Below are 19,462 nucleotides of genomic sequence, written 5' to 3' on the forward strand. Positions count from 1 at the left end.
TATTAAAGAGAAGTTTGGGGGGACATCAAGACAAAAAAATGGGGCAAAATCTAGTATCTCTTATCTGATTTCTCTTCTTCTAAAATCTGCTTTTCCTTTTACTGCTAAAAAGTATGATGCCTTTAACACCCATCAACAGACAGAACAAGTCGCTAAAGTGCATATGGCTTCTTTACCTCATTTTCCAGAGTACAGCATCGTGTCTGGCTTATAGTTAGAGTCGATAATCCTCAATCAAAGAAAGTAGAAGTACATGATTTTCTTTACGGCATACATTATGATAAGCTTTCATTTTGATTCATGTAAAGTTATGGAACTGGACTAGATTCATTAACTAATAAAATAGATATTAAAAAAGAAAGTTCCCTTATACACTTAGGTCAAGTAGGTGGGAACAAACTGAAGAACATTAGTATAAACTCTGCACCAACATGTAGAAGGTGAGGACTGCTTATGATAAGAAAACTTTAGAAAGCTGCAGTTTCTGAAGTGATTTAGAAATGTTCCTATGACTAAGTAATGAAAGATGGATGTTTTACATAATTAAACTCCTCAGGAAAATGCAAGTAATGAAAAATCAGAAAAACAAATTGGAAGAACATAAATTTAATTTTATAAGCAGTCATATTTTCTTATGACTCATTTTCTTAAATTAAAAGGAAAAGCAGAGTTCAGAAGAAGATGGTCGAGCAATACTGTTTACTTTCTTCACACACATAAGGCATCTAGTGAAAGGTTGGGCAAAACCCTAACTAATTCTTACTACCATAAAAAATACAGATATCTGTCTCAGTTTATGTCATCAAAATTAATCAAATTAACAACAACAACAAAGCCATTTATTGGGACTCAATCGTAGTTAACATTTTGATTATATTTAGTAGTCAATCTTATAATATATAGTCGAAAGTATCTATCATATATCTGTCTGTCTATAGACACATATACAGCCACACATGTATATACATCTATATGCATGTGCGTGCATGTGTGGAGACATGGATCCATGAATATCTAGACTTACTAATATGTTTTTGGAATAACGCACAAACATATTCTTCTTATATGGAATCAAACCTTTTTATGTTTTTGAGATAATTCACAAAGAACTCCTCAGAATAAGGCAAAAAGCATTTTACTATACTGCATTCTTTTCATAAGATGCTGTGTTCTAATATCTCTCAAACTTTCTAACAGTTTTAAGATTAGATGCTTGCTTTTCTTCCTAAAAAATAGTTGGGAGGACTGCGTAAAAGTAGATTAAACTATGTCAGACTCTTTAAAAGAAAATGCTGTTCTTCTTTTAGGAAGGTTGTTATGTAGCAAAAGAAAAAAATAAAGAGCATTGCAAGCAGTTCTGAAAACATAACCGAGATGCAATTTGATAAACAGCCTTCCGTCATCCAAGCCACAGTGATGGAAAAGCGTGCTATCAGCACTTTCATCAAAGGCACTGTAGACTCCTCTCCTTCTATCTCATTTTATCATGACTTCCTCATTCTGTTTACTCTATCAATGATTGGGGGAAAAAAAAAAGACGCCTTACCCTTTGGAGGTGCTATAATGGCGTCCGCCACGGAAGGGTCCGTTTCTCCATCCCTGCTGCCGCCACTGCCGCCTTCACTGCCGCCATCCCTTTCAATCAGTTTATCCACCATCGCAATAATGCAGTTCAGGCTCTTCCCCACGTTGGCCCACACCCTATCCTGAAAAAAGCATGAGTATCACTACACATTTTTATTGCAGAAACAAGATAAGGCAAAATCTGATTAACCCATTTTAAAGAAGCAGGTCGAGGAGCTGTCATAAGATCGCAGACTCTAATATTCCCGTTACTTCAGCCAGATTTTGGATACAGGAGAAATCCATTTTCTCGTAATAAAGCAAAATTTAAGTGTTATAAATCTTTTTAAATTTTATTCATTATTTTTTTCTGTCATAAAGCCATGATGAATTACCACACAGTATTAATCCATAATTGAGCTCAAAGTATGAAATTTTAAACTGGATAGATATTTTTTCCTCGACAAAGATATACCAATATTTTTCAAGAATGCCACCACTCGCACTAGAAATTTTTGTGTTCTTTTTTTTTTATTGTGATAACCTATACATAACATACACATTGTCATTTTAACCCTGTTAAGTATATAGTTCAGTGGTATTAAGTACATTCACATTGTTGTACAATTGTCACCATCATCCACCTCCAGAAATCTTCCAATTTCTCCAACTGAAACTTTGTACCATTTAAACATGGACTCCCCCAGTCTTCCCTACCCCAGCCCCTGGGAACCACCATTCTATTTTCTGTGTCTGTGAATTGGACTTCTCTAGGTGATAGAAACTCTTAAAGTGTGGTCTCCAGATAATGAAAATAAGCTCAGCTACTGAGAGGACGAAGCAGGGTTAGGATTGCTCTTAATTTTCCAGATTACCTTTGTATCTGAGATGAACTTTCAACTCTTCCTGTTGCTCATGTTGAGAGGAACTTCGTATTTTGGTAAAAATAAAAAGGTAATACTGCATGCTGCCTTTCATTTTATAAAGGAGTATAACCGATCTTAATCACCTCTCTGAAGAGTCTGCCAGAGGTTATTTAAAAGGATAATTTTACATTTCATACCTATATAATCTTCTTCCTTTATAGATAGCTCGAGTTACAGGATTCCACTGATAGAAAAAGTAACCTTTGCACCAGGAGAGAAAGATCTTTATTGGCATGAAGAGCAGAAAGAAGCATGTTTACTGACCAAGACCAATGACCATAGAGTAAGGGGTCACGTGATAAACAGCAGAAAACCATTTACGTCGTAAATGCTTAGAGGACACATGAGCTGGGAGGGAGTTTGCTAGGGGTTAGACATTGAGCAGTTTATTATGTAATACTAATACACGGTTTGTAAACAAATAATTATCGAAGGCACACTCAGCAGCAGACCCTGAGGAGGCTCCTTCTATCCTTTATCCTCTGGGGTGGAGAGTCTGCCTAGCTGGTGGCCAGAGAACTCTGAACTTTTCTGGCCACGCCTCCTTCTCTTTTACAGCATCTACAAAGTAGATTACAGTTATCAGTTAGACTTGCACTTCTGCCTCTAATACCAGACTGAGCCATTTGGAGCTGTGGCCTAGGGATATTGTGCAGGGCCTGGAAGAAAGGCATAGAGAGGGGGAGGAAGCAAGCCAGGGAGGAGGAGAGAGATGTTTGTATCATCTGGCATACGACCATGAGCTAGTTTAACCTCAAACGCCGTCAAGTAAGTTTAATATTACAGACTTGGTTTTAGAGCTCAGTTACGAGATGTTGAATGACTATACATTCCAGTTGACTCCAAAGACTTGGTTCTTCCCCTTTGGTTTCCCACGGAATTGTGATACACAGTAGGAGTTCCTCTTTGTGAAATTACCAGAACTCCAGGAGCAAGCTGGATGGAGGAAGGTCAGGAGACAGTGCCCAGAAAGGGTCAGATAGTGATGTCTGCCACCTCACAGGACCAAGGTTCAGTTTTGGTTATCTAAGACTTGAAATTGATACTGATGGCACATTCTGGACTAAGAGAGTCTACAAAATGGACAGGCTGATCACAATACCCTTAAGTCTGAAATAAAGAGTATCACATAATCAGGAATGGAACAATCACTTGGCTAAAGAGTCAATCAGTTTGAGTCAAGGAACATTAGTGACCAACTAATAGAGGACAATGTCAGTATCAAGGCCCAAAATCCATTCATGTGACCATGATATAAACCAGGGAATGGGTTACAGGGAGAAAAGATGATAATTCAATTCCTAGGAGACTGGGGGACAAGATAGTTATTTTAGAACTAAGATGCTAAAAAAGGGTGGGCAAGCTTCTTGAAGAGGAGCTCTGAATATCTGATTTCTCTCCTAAATAAACCACTTTCCATATAATCTCTGTGAAAACAAACACATAAAGGAAAATAACCAGCAGAAATATATTCTTATTCTGATGATTACTATTCACCGGGTCGGTTCACGGGGGAAGTCTTTTTGCTTAGATTGCTGGTATGTCTGGGGCCAACCCCACTTTCTTGTCTAACTAAAATCACACAGTTCATTTCAGACTGTTCCCATGAAGTCGCTAGACACACAAGTGGATTCAAACTGGGGGAGTAGACGAAACAGCGTCAGAATGTGGCAGGGGTCCCTGGTGCTTCTGAGCCCCTCCCCTTTCAGGCCCGGGGAACAGCCTCCAGGTACTACTGTTCAGCTCAGCTACATCACGAGAGGTTTAGAAACAAAATAAAACAATAAACAACAACATCAACCTATCAGAAAAACAGATTGCTGGGCCTTTTCCCCTGAAAATAGCAGTCATTATTCTACTACGTCTCCTGCCGTATGAAGGAAATAAGGCAACGCCGGTGGGTTAAAGTCTAACCTTTATTAAATAGAGCCTAACTGCTGTCCTTGACCTTAAGCGAGGCTTCGGACGACCTGCTTCTTAGAGGTGAAGTAGCTATAAACTTTTTCTTGGCAACGAGGGCACAGAGTCAATGGGGAACTAGCAGCAATATTTATTCCATTCCGAGTCAGATACTGATCCTTGGTCTTTATTTATTCCTGGGTTAGGACCTAAGCTAATACGTAGGTCAAGCTCAGTAGCAATAAATGCAAAAATGTGATGGATGTAGCAGCAAGTAGCCAAGGGGACATTACACCTGGCAGAGTGAGCCACGAGGGCAGGGACCATAGTGCTTACTCAGCATGCCACGCGTTTATGATCTTGGTAGCTTTAAGAGAAATCCTGACTGTTTTGGATCAGTGGTTAACTTAAAAAAAAAAAAAAGAAAGTTCAGCATTACTTTCTAGGTCTAAATTTTGATCGGCAAGAATGTGAAGACTCAAGCAGAGCCCATACGGAGTGGGGGAGGTTCCCAAGTAGCCCGGTCGCATCTGCATCTCCATGCGCAATTTCCCACTTGTCATTCCCAATTTCTGAGGACTTTTATTAGAACCAGCCAGCGAACTAACACGGCCCATCACCATTGTTACAAAGAAGCCTCAGTTTACCTTGAGTTGATTGAGTGCAATTTACACTATACTGGCCTAGCTCAACATTGCAAACCTTTCTTCTTTCAATAGCTCGATAGCTCTTCTCTCTAATCTTAACTTTACCCAGACTGTTAGATGAAAGGAATTGCACTTAAAATACTCTGTGGCACATACTGGCACATGTATGGTCCCAGCTATGTAATACACTCACACCTATACACACACATCGTGTCCACTAAAAATAGCCAGACAGGTGACGTCCATCAGAATTAGGTGAGATTTCCCCAGTCTTTGCTTCCTATTGATCCTCCTGCTTAACTTCACCTATTTATTCATGTGAAAACCCCCAACCTTCCTTTCTCCATAACCAAACTGCTGGCCTTACCCTGAAATTCAGTCCCTAGACACACAAGTAGATTCAGATAACTAGCCACTGTTGCTGCAGTACCGACCTCTCCATAGTCCCCTGGTTTGGATCTTGCCCAGAGCTATATAGCAGCTATCACACAAATAGGCCCATACGGGAATACCACATTTATCTTCATCGATCACCACACTCACATCGTCACTCTTCTGATCAAAAATGGGCTAGGTATTCATTGTTTTCTCAGCCCAGAAGCACCTGTCTACTTGGGTCGACACAGATAATTCTCCTTACTTTCATTAGTCTTCAAAACGAGAACTTCATCCAGGTCAGTCTCCTAGCAACAGGCTATTAAATAGCTCAACATATATTTTGAGGGTTATCTGCTACATGCTTGTTTGGTGCTGAGCATCAGAGACATGAAGGGAACGTTGGAGGAACTAATATTTCTATCTTGACACATGCTGCTTTCTATGCTTAGAACGCCTTCTCCCATCTCTTCCCGTCGATCCAAATCCTCACCCTTTCAAGTCTCATCATTTTCAAGAACTCTTCACGCTACTCTTTCTTTGCTTTTTCTTTCGAACAGTGGGCTCTATGAGGGAAATGACTATTATTTATTAATCCTTTTATTCTCAGGCCTTAGCACTTATCAGGTGATAAATAAAAGAGAATGAATGAATGAGTGAGTGAATGAGTGAATAAATAAAAGAATGAAGGGATTTTTTCATCTTCACTAATCTTTTTGACATTTTTAATGTGTATCATACAACTACCTCCATTCTGGGAATCTCTCTCAACATTCTGCTTGTTTTATGAGTGCTGGCCATTCACTTGAATTAGAGGATATGAGTTTTGAGATTAGAATCCATATTTTATATTTAATTTGTTTTACCCTAAGTACCTATAGCATTGCTGTGCACCACTGATGCTTAATTAGCATCTGTTGAGTGACTGAATAACCTGCTACTTTGGAATAAAAAGAAATTAAGACACAACTATAAGAAGTGTTACCACATGCATCTTGAAATTTAAGTTAGAACTAAGCTTATACTCTGAATGGCCGAGTTCATCCTAACGAATGCCACATCATGCTAAAGTTTCCAATTCAGTAAAAATATGCAATAAAGCATTTGTTTAATAACAAGTAAAAAAGTCTCACTGATTGACGAAGGCTTTTGATTTTAAATTGGTAATTGGACATTATCTGTACACCAAGAGATAGTTGCACAACTGGTTGCATTACATAACATCATTAGTTAGTATGCTGTGAACCGCCAATTTCCAGGATTGGTTTTTTTAAAACTGAATGTGTCTTGATACAGCGATGGTCTGCCTGCATATATCTCAATATTTCTTTCAACAATTCATTGAATTTGGAGGATTTAAAAATTTCTACCTAGGAAATAATGTCTCACTATTCACATCAGAATTTATTCAATTTTAAGGGCACTCCATTTAATTGTAATCATAGATTTCTAAAGGATGTGTATGCAAGTTTGTATATTTATTATAGACAGGCACATCCAAATATCTGACTCTGAAGCAGACATTGTAAAAGTCAGGAAAGTATCAAAGGAAGATGATGGTAACTAATATAAGACTACAGGAAAATCACCATTACATTAATAAAAATAAAATATCTCTGTTAAAAACACTGGTTTTAATTAAGAGAAGAACTACTGAATCAGCAAATCCATCCATTCACTTATTCTTGCATTCACTCTGAAAATATACCTTGAATTCATATGGGTGAAACACTGAGTTAGGTATCGTAAAACAAGGTACCGAAGGTGAATGTATTAACTGCATGTGGGAAATCTAGAAATTGGCAGGATTTCATGAATATGCATACACATAAAGATCTCATTTGGGGTTTCTCTTCTTTAATAGAACATTTGTGCATTTTAATGGACAGTCATGAACTTTGCTTAATCACCTTTTGTGGACTTTAATATCAAATAAGTATTCAAAGCACATTTCTCCTGGGTGAAATGGACTGCAGAAGTTCAGGAATGTTCCCATCCATCAAAAAAACAGATGATAGAACACATTCAGTTGCCATACAGGGAACTGGCCTAATTCTCCCTGTCTTTGCCTGCCCTTCTTGATGGGGAGAGTGGATGCTCTCGATATCTCCTCCTCATTATAAGATTAACAAAACCAGACAACCTTATTGTATATGACTTAGCGACGAAAAAGAAAAGACTGAGACAAGGGGAAAATGGTCGTTTCCAATTCATACTTGCTGGAAAAAAATCTAAAACTATTTTTGTGTTAACGAGGACCTTTGTAATTGGCACTCGAATAATCAGATGAAGCTAAAATTGCCACCACTGGGTTTCTGGAAGCTTCTGGAAGCTTTAACTCATCATGTTCTTAGCTTTGGTCATCTCTGATGTCCTGTGTCCTTTTTGAATTTTACCACTTTCTGTATTTGGAGATATTTTGAAAATGATTTGAATAGTCACCATAGAGTTGATTATAAATTCAGAGATACGCACGAAGGGGAGAGGGATATAACCGGGTATTTTTGACTGGAAGAGAGAAACAAAATTCTCAAAATAATTCATGAATTCTAGTAGGGGAAAAAGGTAACTGACATAGTGCTGAGTTATATTAAATTTAAATTTTCCATGTCTGAAAATAAAAAGCTAAACACAAATTATAATTTGTGGGCAAGTTTCAAAGTCATTAATTTACTCTACAAATGAGTAGTGAGCACCTTTTGAAATGCAGGTACTCTGCTACCTGTGGAGATACAGCAGTTAACATAACATTGTCTTTGCCCTTAAGAGTTTATAAAGTTCATGAGCACACGGAATAAACAGATAAATAAACAACTGATTATAATTCAGTGTCCACGAGGCTGAGTGTTCATGGAATGCAAGAAAAAAATGCTTTATTGTACAAAATGTTTTAGAGTTGATTTCATATATATGTATATGCATATTCTCTCTCTCTCTCTCTTTTTCTCTCTCTCTCTCTCTCTCTCCCTCTGATAAAATTTGGAAACAGATGGCTGTATTTTAGTGGACATTTTACTCATTTAGGTAACTAAACTATGTGTTGCTTTAGAAAAGCTAAACCGTAGGTTAGTATCTAGTTGTCTATAATAATTAACTCTAAAAAATGAGAATAATTTATTTTGTTCTTATTAAGATCTGATTAGTAGTTTCACACAGCATAATTCCAGCCAGTCAGAGAATGAACAGAGTCTCTTTGGAATACCAATTTGCATGGGTACTTCTGTATTATTCATGGCCCGAATGATTTTCCCTAGAGGTAAGGTCTAAGATGGAGATAGAAACTGGCAAGAAATGTTGAGAATACAGATCACTGAAGATTGCCTGTGGAGGTATCTGCTGAAATATGTTTTGTCCTCCTCCATGGTTAGTAATGTTTTGTAACTATCTATGCTCACTGCTACCAATTAGGGTAATATAAATAGCTCTATCAATACTCCTGGTTTTTTTGTACTAGACATTATTAGAGAAAGGTGTAGTATCAAATGGACTGAGATGTTGAGGAAGAATACAAAAAAAGTTGTTCATGCAAACTTTACTCCAAAATGCAATCTTTGGGAATACTGAGTTATGGGGAAACCACATTTTTTGAGATTATATATGGACTTTATTAACAGAATGCTTGACATAAATATTTCTGTCAATTTGTGCTATTGTTTTTATAGATTATAAAATTATTGAAAAATCATTATGAATTAATGTTGATCATCTACTGTGTTTATGTGACATGAATGCATTTGACCTTAATAAGAAATGGCAAATGTTCTCCTATCTTAAGAATGAAAACTAAGATTTAAAATCTGATTTATATTTACAACACGAAGAAGGGAATTAATTAAGTAATTTGAATGCGAAAATATTGTCTGACATAGAAATGTAATTCAGCTAACAAATGAGTTGAGGATATGGCTAAGTAAAAAGAATAGTTTTCTGAATTCTGCTCTTTGCTGGAACGGATCAGCACATAAAGGTTCAGAAGTTTATCTCTCTTTTTTTTTTTCAAACAATTATTTGAATGAGGGCAGGCAGATTTAGCCCCAAACCCATCAGCGCAGTAATATCGAAGTTAAATCACAGTGTTCTAGAGAATAGTACAATTACTGGAAGCCACAAAAATTGGGTCAACTTAATACTTGGTTGGATGACATGCTTTCATATTTTGGACAAACTAATCTTGGAGTCCCAGCTGTTGGAAGCATCTGTTATAGAAATGTAGAGAAAGAAAGGCAATATGTCATCTTTACCAGCTAAAAGATGAAGAATGCTATATCATCCTATTTCTTTGCCTAGATTATCATAAAATTCCAATATTCCTTTGGGATTTAATTGTTTATTAACTTTTTAGGAAAATCAACTTTTAAAGCATTCAATCATTTAATAAGTAAAAGTCAGCAAATAACAGACTTTTTGTCAGTGATCATTTTAGTTTAAATCTCTTCCATATTGACTAGATAATTATTATCCAGATTTACATGTTGTCAATTTTGCTAACACAAAGAGTTGAAAAGAAGACAGTCTTACACTGATTTAGAATGGAGATTCTTTCTCATGACCTCAAAAAGAAAACATTTTCAATATATCAGCAATAATTTACTAACATATATTTACTTTCCAAATACTTATTAAAAGAAGCTAAATGCAGTTGTTTTAAGTTTGGTAATTGTTAAAACTACAGTCACTACAGGAAACGAAATAAAACAAAACAGATTTTTTTAAATGGAGCTGGTAATCTTATGTACAAACCTAAATCAACCTAAATAATTAGAGAATATTTTCATATGATATCACAGAAACCCAATTAAATTAATTTAAAACACTGAATTATTTTAGGCTGTTGAATAGACTTGTAATCAGTGCTGAAACTTTTCTACCACCTGATTAACTAAAAAAGTGGTACACAAAATTATGTTTCTAATTCATTTAAAACACAATCTCTAAAGGCATTTTCAATTAGCTACATTTTCTTGAATTCTCTCAACTTTTCAAAGTTAAAAAAAGCTTTGAAAAAATGTTAAATGGTTATAACTTTGGTGAGTTCTTTTTTCTGTATTTTAAAGGGATTTTCATCTCTTGACAGAGAAATCCTTTTAACAGAAAGTAGTTGGTAAAGAAAATCAATAAGAATGTTATATAATAATCAAATTTGGTTATTTCTGGCAAATAGAGTAGAATTACATTAGGAGAAGAGAGAAGTAAGTTTTTTGAGTGGAAAGATGTTTCTCGTAATTGTAGTAAATTTAGACAAGGTATTGATATGCTTTCTAGAAACAGTGGGTTCTGGAGGAAATTCAGAAACTTCATGAACGGAGATGCAGATCTTGTTATTACTCTACTGTTTTGCCTTCGAAGGAATCCAAGAAAATGTGAGAAACTAAGAGGACACTCCTGCATCACCTAGAAGAAAAACATAGGAAGACTTTTTCCTAGTGTCAAGGCTACCAAAGAATTCCCAAGAGAATGGTCGAGGATCAGCCAACAACCACGCAGACTCCTACTGCAACCTTGGCTGGCCCGCCCTTCACTAGGATTGGAATTCTTCCTGATTTTTTCAAATATTTCTAATAAATTCCTCCACCCATTTTCTTTAGTGCCCATTTCAATCTTGAACCATTCTCCTCAGCCCACCTTCCCTGTACCCTTCTCCTTGTACATGAGTCTACTTCAAGAATAACAGAAACCATCCAGGTTATTATTCAATAAACAAAGAACTCATACAACTAAATAGAAAAAAACGAAATAATTAAAAATGTGCAGAAGAACTGAATACACATTTTTTAAAGAAGATGTACACATTAATGGCCAACAGATACATGTAAAGGGGCTCAACATCACGAATCATAAGGGAAATGCAAATCAAAACCACAGTGAGATGTTACCACACACCTGCTGGAATGGATGTCCTCAAAAAGACAAGAGATAAGTGTTGGCGAGGATGTGGAGAAAAGAGAACCCTCATATACTGTTGGTAAGATTGTACATTGATGCAGCCACTATGGAAAACAGCACGGAGGTTCCTCAATAAAATTAAGAATAGAACTACTACATTAACCCTGCAATTCCACTCTGGGGCATTTATCTAAAGAAAACAAAAAAGTTCATTTGAAAAGATACATTTGTCCCTATGTTTATTGCAACATGATTTACAATAGCCAAAATATGGGACAAAACATGTGTCCATAAAAGGTGATTAAGCAAAGTTCATGACTGTCCATTAAAATGCACAAATGTTCTATTAAAGAAGAGAAACCCCGAATGAGATCTTTATGTGCATGCATATTCATGAAATCATACCAATTTCTAGATTTTCCCACATGCAGTTAATACATTCACCTTCAGGCCCCGGTTTTATGGTACCTAACTCAGTGTTTCACCCATATGAATTCAAGGTATATTTTCAGAGTGAATGCAGGAATAAGTGAACTGATGGATTTGCTGATTCAATAGTTCATCCTTTAACTCAACCTAGTGTTTTTAACAGAGATATTTTATTTTTATTAATGTAATGGTGATTTTCCTATAGTTTTATATTAGATATCATCATCTCCCTTGAATACTTTCCTGACTTTTACAATGTCTGGTTCAATGTCAGGTATTTGGATGTGTTTGTGTATAATAAATATGTAAACTTGCACACATGCCCTTTAGAAATCTATGATTACATTTAAATCAAGTGCCCTTACACTTCAAAAATTCGATAAAGAAAATGGAACACACATACACACTCACACAGGAATATTATTCAGGCATAAAAAAGAAAAAAAATCCTGCCATTTTGACAGTATGGAAAGACCTCGAGGGCATTATGTTAAGTAAAATAAGTCATATGGAGAAAGACAAATCCCATACGATCTCATTTGTATGTGGAATCTAAAAGAAACAAACTCGTAGAAACAGAAAACAGATTGGTGTTTGCCAGAGGTTGGAGATGGAAGGTGGGTAAAATGGGTAAATGTGGTCAAAAGGGACAAACTTCTAGGTACAAGATAAATAAGTTTTGGAGACACACTACAGTTAAAGTTAAAAATACTGTATCGATTATTCAAAATTGCTAAGAGAGTAGAGCTCAAAAGCTCTCATCATAAGTATTGTTAATGGTACACAAGAAAAAAGTGTATAACTGTGCGAGGTGATTCATGTTAACTAAATTTATTGTGGTGATCATTTTCCAATATACACGTATATCAAATCATTAGTTGTACGCCTTAAACTAATACAATGTCATATATTATATATCAATAAAACTGGAAAAAATATTTTAAACTAAAAAGAAACCACCCAGTCCACCCACCCTCACAAAAGTATAGTCCATCTTTACATATTTCTTGCAATCTCAGTGGAAAAATGACTTCTGCCTGGGACTTGTCCTCTACCTACACACTAGAATTAATTCTCATCTCTCCTGTGTAAGGACCTCGTTGTATTAGTCATTGATTCTCTGACTCTCAAATGGCTTTTGGAGTATAAACAGGCTTAATTTTCACCACCTTTAAAACACAAGTAAACAACTAATGCTCTCTTTCTCTCTCTCTCTCTCTCTCTCTCTCTCTCTCTCTCTCTCTCTCTCTCTCTCTCTCTACTATGTTCCTATCTAAAAGGCCAACTCACACTCTTTCTTGAATGGTTAACCTCTTTTCACATTTAAACCTTAAGAACTAATTCTTGAAATCCAATATGACCATGAGAGACTCCTGCTTTCCCCGTGTTTACCCCATGTATGACCCTAAAGTTCACTGCAATTGCCATTTGTCCATCTAGAGCCCTAACCAGGCCATGGAGTCCTTGAAACCTGGGTGGTTCATCTCTGTGTCCTTACAAAAAGGGGACATTTGGAGATAGAGTGGCACATCAGGAGAACGTCATGAAGATGACTACCTACAAGCCAAGAAGAAGGTCTGGGAGAGCTCCTTTTGTCACAGCCCTAAAAGGAATGAACCAGGCAGAACAGGGGCTCGGTGATATCCAGTGAACTGAATGGTTCACAGCCAACCTCCTCAATCCCCGGTGAATTTCCTACTTGCTTCCATCTTTTTCCATCATAAGCAGGTCTGTATATAAGACTTTGAGTTGAATTCATATTAGTAGAGCATATCTTCTGCCACCTGTGTCTCTCCAACCTTTGTCACAACATCTTGTAACTATTTCTTAACATCTTTTTATCTGCAACTAGGCTCTAGGCTCTGGGACCTGAGGACCTAGCATTCCTTACCTTTCCACTTAGAAGGTCTCAAAAATTATCTAAAGAAAAGGAAATAAGGAAGGAGGAAAGGAGGGGAACACTTTAGAGTAGTAAGAGGAAGGTGAGGTATGGAGAGGGTTCACATAACACAATAAGGCGAGAATTATGAAAATAAGATCCCCAACTCTAAAATTCTCACTTGATTTAATATAAAATGGTAACCATTGGTCAAAAAGTTAGCACTGTACGTTTAGTTAAATGAAACAGAAGTTCTTTTCTATATCTACCCAAACTCTTAAAATTCACAATATGCATTTATGATGGATCCAGTTTTCCCATTTATCTCAAGGGGATAGATAGTATTGATCCTCATAATAAGATTACTTAATTTACACTTCAAAAAAAGAAAACATATAGCAATACTACTGAAGCCATCCAATGCATTTGCCTAGGCCTTTCCAGGTACTGGAGCATTATCACACAGGTGGATCATTTATCTCATGGCCATCATAAGAGCTAAGCAGAATGGGTGCTATTATTATTTTTACTTTACAGTTTAGAAAATTGAACTTCAGAGAGGTTAAGAGGTGCGAATGCCTTGGAGCTGTGAATAAATTAAAGAAGGTGGTGAGGTAAAAGGGAGAAATATTAGATTTGCTCCTTTGAAAATGCTTCAGTGGGAGAAATGCAATCTTAATCAGCAACAACAAATACTTATTCAGCATTTACCTCTTGGAACTCAGCTCTGTTTTTCCTGTGATAGAAATTTTATCAGAAGAAAGAGCAGGCATCACTTCATAGCCTGTCAGACAGCAAATTTTTTTGAGAGAACTGGGTCTTTCAAATAATTTACTCCGAAAATTTTTAAAATTTAAGAATGGCAGGAAAAGTAATTGTTAACTGTTTAACATCTAATACAGCTGGCATACATATTCTTAGGTAAGCACGTGATACAGTAAAGTGTTTCCTTCTGCATCTGCATATAATTTGGATAATTAATAGATGTTGATTCAGAAATAACACACTGCTCCTCCTCATCCAATGGTTCCATGTTTCTTCTGTTTTATTCTGCCCAACTAGAGTTCCAATCCACGTTGGCTTATTTTGTTTATTTGTCTTTAGTAACTCTTTTTTTTCAGATGCTTTTATGTGGCCAGACTTCTGCCAACTTTAGGGCACTTGGAGGAACATCTGTTTTTTAATCATAGAATCATGAAAGGGAGAGATTTGAGAGAGCTCCATATCCACTCTCTTTAAATGGTGATACTTTCCAAAGTATGCCCAGAAATAAAACGCTGGATTGCAACAATGAAAATATTTGCTGCATCCAAGTGGTGCATTATGAATAATTTCTGACTCTTTTTGTAAAAACACAATTTTAATGGTTTATATTGCCTTGGAAATAAATAAGAAAAAGTATTACAGAGTCTTGCAATTGTAACATCTTTGCTTTGATGACATATTCCCAGTTATGCATATATGATATATTTGACAGCAAATAAATCTTTATCTCAAAGAAATGTAATCAGAACTAAAACTTTCACTTATAATTTTCCCCTTAAGAAAAATGTGACCTATTTATCCACCACCTGTATTGTGACTGCTTTCCACCTCATTCTGATGAAAAGCGAGGATTCCCTATCATTCTGGCTTTATTTCTCAAGACTAAATATTGGAAGACAAACAACTGTGTAAGAGACTTACCCACTCTTCCTCATCGTAGTCTGAATGATGAGGAATGGAGTCCTGCCTTTTCATTGGTGGAGGCGGATCCTGGGGACAGCTCTCCTCTGTGCTGCTCTTAGGAGAGGGTGGCTTTTTAAGGACTCCTCCTGGCCTGGCGGTGTAAAGTGCTAAAAGAGCGCTTCTGACCAGCTGATCCTTAAAGGCATGAACGAAAAGCTCTGTCTGGAAGGAAATCGACATGGATTAGAAACACCATGGAAGGCATCTCAGCACAGAGCTATGAAAAAGTCAACTACAGATCCATTGGCATTTAAGTGGCATGGATGGTGGAAAGTACAGGCAACAGAGAGAGAGAAGGGTTCATGTCAATCAGTGGAATACAGTTCGGTTTGGGGACGCTGCCAAGCCCCTGAGTCCTCCCACTCTAAGAGTCAATGCTGAGGTTCTGTGTGCACCATAAACACCATCTGTCTCCTTAGCCCCCTCGTTTTGAGTTCCACATGCTGTCTTTGGAGACAAACTTCACTGGGGATGATCATGTGAATGCCATCTACCTTTCAAGTAATTCCAAACATACCTTAAAAGAAAATGAGATCAGACTATGGATGTTCTATATTTTAAACAGAGGCAAAAGCTAAAGAAAGAAAGATAAGCCTTTTTTTAAAAAAGCTAGAGGAGGGACTTTTTTTTATTTTAGCACCATGAACAGATTTCAACAGCAGAGATGCCATAGGCAGTCTTCCCCACAAAAATATTTGGCTTTTATTCCTTATTATCACCCCCCTTACTGTCTCTTCCACCAAACAGTTTCAGTAATACTCAATGTTAACAAGGTTACGATAAAGCTTGCCATGGTAGATTTTACAGGCTGATGGTAAATACCTAGTAAGTACAAGAGTAATGACAGCCTCTCAATAATAAAGAACTTTACAGTTGTGCTTTGCAATTTCCTGAAATGTTTAATAGCTCCACCCTGTAACATACTGGAGGGCGTGGTAATTTATTTTCTGTATTATAGTACCGTAACAGGCATGTGGCCTAACAATTTGTTCAAAGAGTAGAGAAGTAACTCAAACACTGACCTACATTGTTATCATAGTCATACTTTGTAATCTGTTAGGAAAAGGCCCCTTAACTCATAGCATTAATCTCAATAGCAGTTGATATAATCGCCATTGAATGAGACACTCTTGGCTATAAAGCTGTAACTCAAGGTAATCATTTATTGGTGTACTCTGAGTTTGCAGTCAACGGTGCCATGCATACCTGGTGGTTACTAAATTGTCTCTAAATCTCCCTGTTGTATTCAGGCAATTAAAGAAAACCCATTAAAACCAGCACAACAAGTGACTAATAAGATGATGTCATATCCATGTCGTTATTTCTTTGTAATAGATCATAAAATTCTTCATTAACCAGATAAGGAAACTCTAAGAAAGAAGTGTGATGACTTATCCTGCGGGAGACTGCTCATTGGCAGCCCAAATGAAACAGAACCCAAATTCGGCAGCTTTTTTCCTTCCCTATACCACCTATAAGCCACCACAAACCTAGAAGTTTTTGTCCTTCTTCCTTTTCTTCTCAACCCCAGGCCCTCTAAGTGTTCTGAACAGCTACCAGGTCTCATAATTAATTGTGTCCACAATTGCCATGTGACTATCTTTACTGCTAAACTTTATTTGATAAAATTCTGCCCCCACCCCCCAAAACAACCCCACTCTGTTAATTTTTTTTTTTTAATATGGAAGGTACTTTAAAGGGAAGTAGATAAGAAATATGGGAATATATATATATATATATATATATATATATATATATAAAAGGTTGGAAGATATTTTGATAATAAATTAGACATTAAAATAAAAAGCAGCATTTTTATTTAAAAAACTGATGGAAAAGTTGGCTATACACTACTCAAACAAGTCAGTATAGTTACAGCAAAAGAGGAAAATGTGTTGTTTATATAATTTTCCATATAACATAGATATGTCCATCTATGTGAATTTAAATATTAAAAATGTGAATTTAAGTCTGTGACCATGCCACTCTGAACAAGCCTGATCCTGTCTGATCTCGGAAGCTAAGCAGGGTCGGGCCTGGTTAGTACTTGGATGGGAGACCACCTAGGAAGACCAGGTGCTTGCTTATAGGCATAAAAAATTAAAAAATAAGGGATTGTAAACTGACAAGGTCCTTGCAATCTGTGAGGTCAACCAAGGGTTGCCACGCCTAAAAAAAAAAAAAAGAGTTTAAAAAATGTAAATTTACTTCCATTCAGCTTAACTACTTTTCTGTTGATAGTTTTAATAAAATATTTTAATTTATTTTTAGAGTAAGACAGCTTGCCTTCTCTGAATTCCTGCTACTATAACTCCAGTCTCCATAACACTCACGTAATTACTATGTAGCTGAGTATTTATTCACACCCAGTGAAATCTTCTATGGTTCTTATAATTGCAATCATTTTCTTCCCATAGCATGCACACATAGAGATTCCACTTCATTTATGCAAGTCTCGTTTGGGCTGATTTGTCACCAAGTCATGAGGGGTTGAAATAGTAGATTCTTACAATTTTACAACCCGGAATTTTTGGGAGGGAGGGTAGTTGAATATAATACACAAAATCTTAAATACAATGATAACTGATTTTTCACTCTGTCTGTATTGAAAAATTTATCTGACTACTTGGAAACTCTCTAGATTACTAGGATCCCGTGCATTGAATCACATTCTGTTAAAAAACAAAAAATATTCCATCCACGTAACCTGGAAAAATCTTAACTTTCTTGATCAGCATTACTTAATAAATGTAGACCTTGAGGTTTTATAGTCAAAATAAATCAGCTTGAAGAGATTAATGTCATTACTCAATCCCAACACATCCCTGTGTTCCTGTTTTTGCAACCGAGATGGGACCAGGGAAGTTAAAAGTCGTGACAAGGATATATATGATCATGACTCTGAATTAGTTGCCTATTGACTCAGAGCTGTGAAAACCATTCTCTTTTCTGTAGCTAACACTACATGAAATCAAAGGAAAAAAAAAAAAAGGTTGCCTAAATGTTATCATAAGAGTAGGCATAACAATTCATTTAAAATATCAGTTCAATAATATATTTAAAAAGCATAAAATGAACCAAAGGCAGATTTCATTCATTTGTTTGATCTTAAAAAGAGAGAGAAATGTTATCTGAAAAGTGAATTGTCTTCTTGCCTTGCTGACATTTCTCCAATTCATATCCTCATACATGTATTCTTCAAAGTAACTTACAGAATCATCTATGAGTGTAAAATTACTAAAATTACTTCTCCTGAGAATTAATTTCCTATTTTCCTGAATATTAATGGCAGAGGAAGTTAGGATATGTTCACTTAAAAATTATTCTTTTAAACTAGAGATCTCAGCAAATTAAGCAAAGTCCCATTCTACTTAGAATCTCCTTACTGTCACTGGATAACTTCAAAGCTACGCCTAATCCCACCCACAATACAGAAAAGTAGCCAATGTCATAAACAAGTGATTATCATCTTAGTAGTCATATACATGCCATGAAATAATCCTGTTATTTTTAAATTTGACATGCTTTAATTATTTCATAGGGCAATAGTGCCGTGCTCTGAACTAAGAGCACTGATATGTTTTCCACGTATCACATTGTATATCATATAACATTCACTGGAAGGAAGAGCATCGAATTTTCAGCCAAGAGAGTTACTGACATCTGGGTAGCTCATATAAATTATTCACTTGACCTTAGATAAATCACACAACCACTTTTCTCCAGTGTGTACAAAATTATAATGCCTCTGTGAAACCTTATGGGAGTTCATTGTAAACTGTAAAGTGCATGCTTCTATTTATGCTTCTCTTTTTTGACTGACCTTTGCAGTTTGCTTTGTTGACTCATAATCCCCTGCTGGCTCAGGGGACCCTAAAGAACCTTAAAAGCATTTTTTCCCCCCATTGGTGATGTAATCCCTTCTTCCATAACTTCAACTGTCATCTGTATGGCAAGGCCTTAAAATCCATTTCTATCCACCTCCTGAACCAGTACTGTCTACTGCTTCCACCTGAAAGTCTTCTGAGCTTAGAAGTCCCAGCCGAATTGCAAGGTTTTTTTTTTGTAATAAATTTGTTTTTCTTCACCTTTCCACTTGAGTGACCCAAGCACCATTCAGTAACTCTGAATCC

General features: G+C 36.4%; 1 protein-coding gene and 1 pseudogene across 7 annotated transcripts in view; one reads left to right on the forward strand and one right to left on the reverse strand.

Moving 5' to 3' along the window:
- Positions 1–19,462, reverse strand: part of INPP4B (inositol polyphosphate-4-phosphatase type II B) — a 553,469-nt gene that overhangs the window by 74,531 nt on the left and 459,476 nt on the right. For all 7 annotated transcript variants that reach the window (XM_036233518.1, XM_016123282.2, XM_036233519.1 and 4 more), the window contains 2 exons: positions 15,288–15,491; positions 1,547–1,706 (listed from right to left, as the gene is read on the reverse strand). In XM_036233518.1, the coding sequence (XP_036089411.1) occupies positions 1,547–1,706; positions 15,288–15,491 (364 nt within the window). The remainder of the gene's footprint in view (positions 1–1,546; positions 1,707–15,287; positions 15,492–19,462) is intronic.
- On the forward strand, positions 17,299–17,418 carry LOC118612610 (annotated as a pseudogene).

The sequence above is a fragment of the Rousettus aegyptiacus genome, unplaced genomic scaffold, assembly GCF_014176215.1.
Source record: "Rousettus aegyptiacus isolate mRouAeg1 unplaced genomic scaffold, mRouAeg1.p scaffold_m13_p_16, whole genome shotgun sequence".
Classification (NCBI taxonomy): domain Eukaryota; kingdom Metazoa; phylum Chordata; class Mammalia; order Chiroptera; family Pteropodidae; genus Rousettus; species Rousettus aegyptiacus.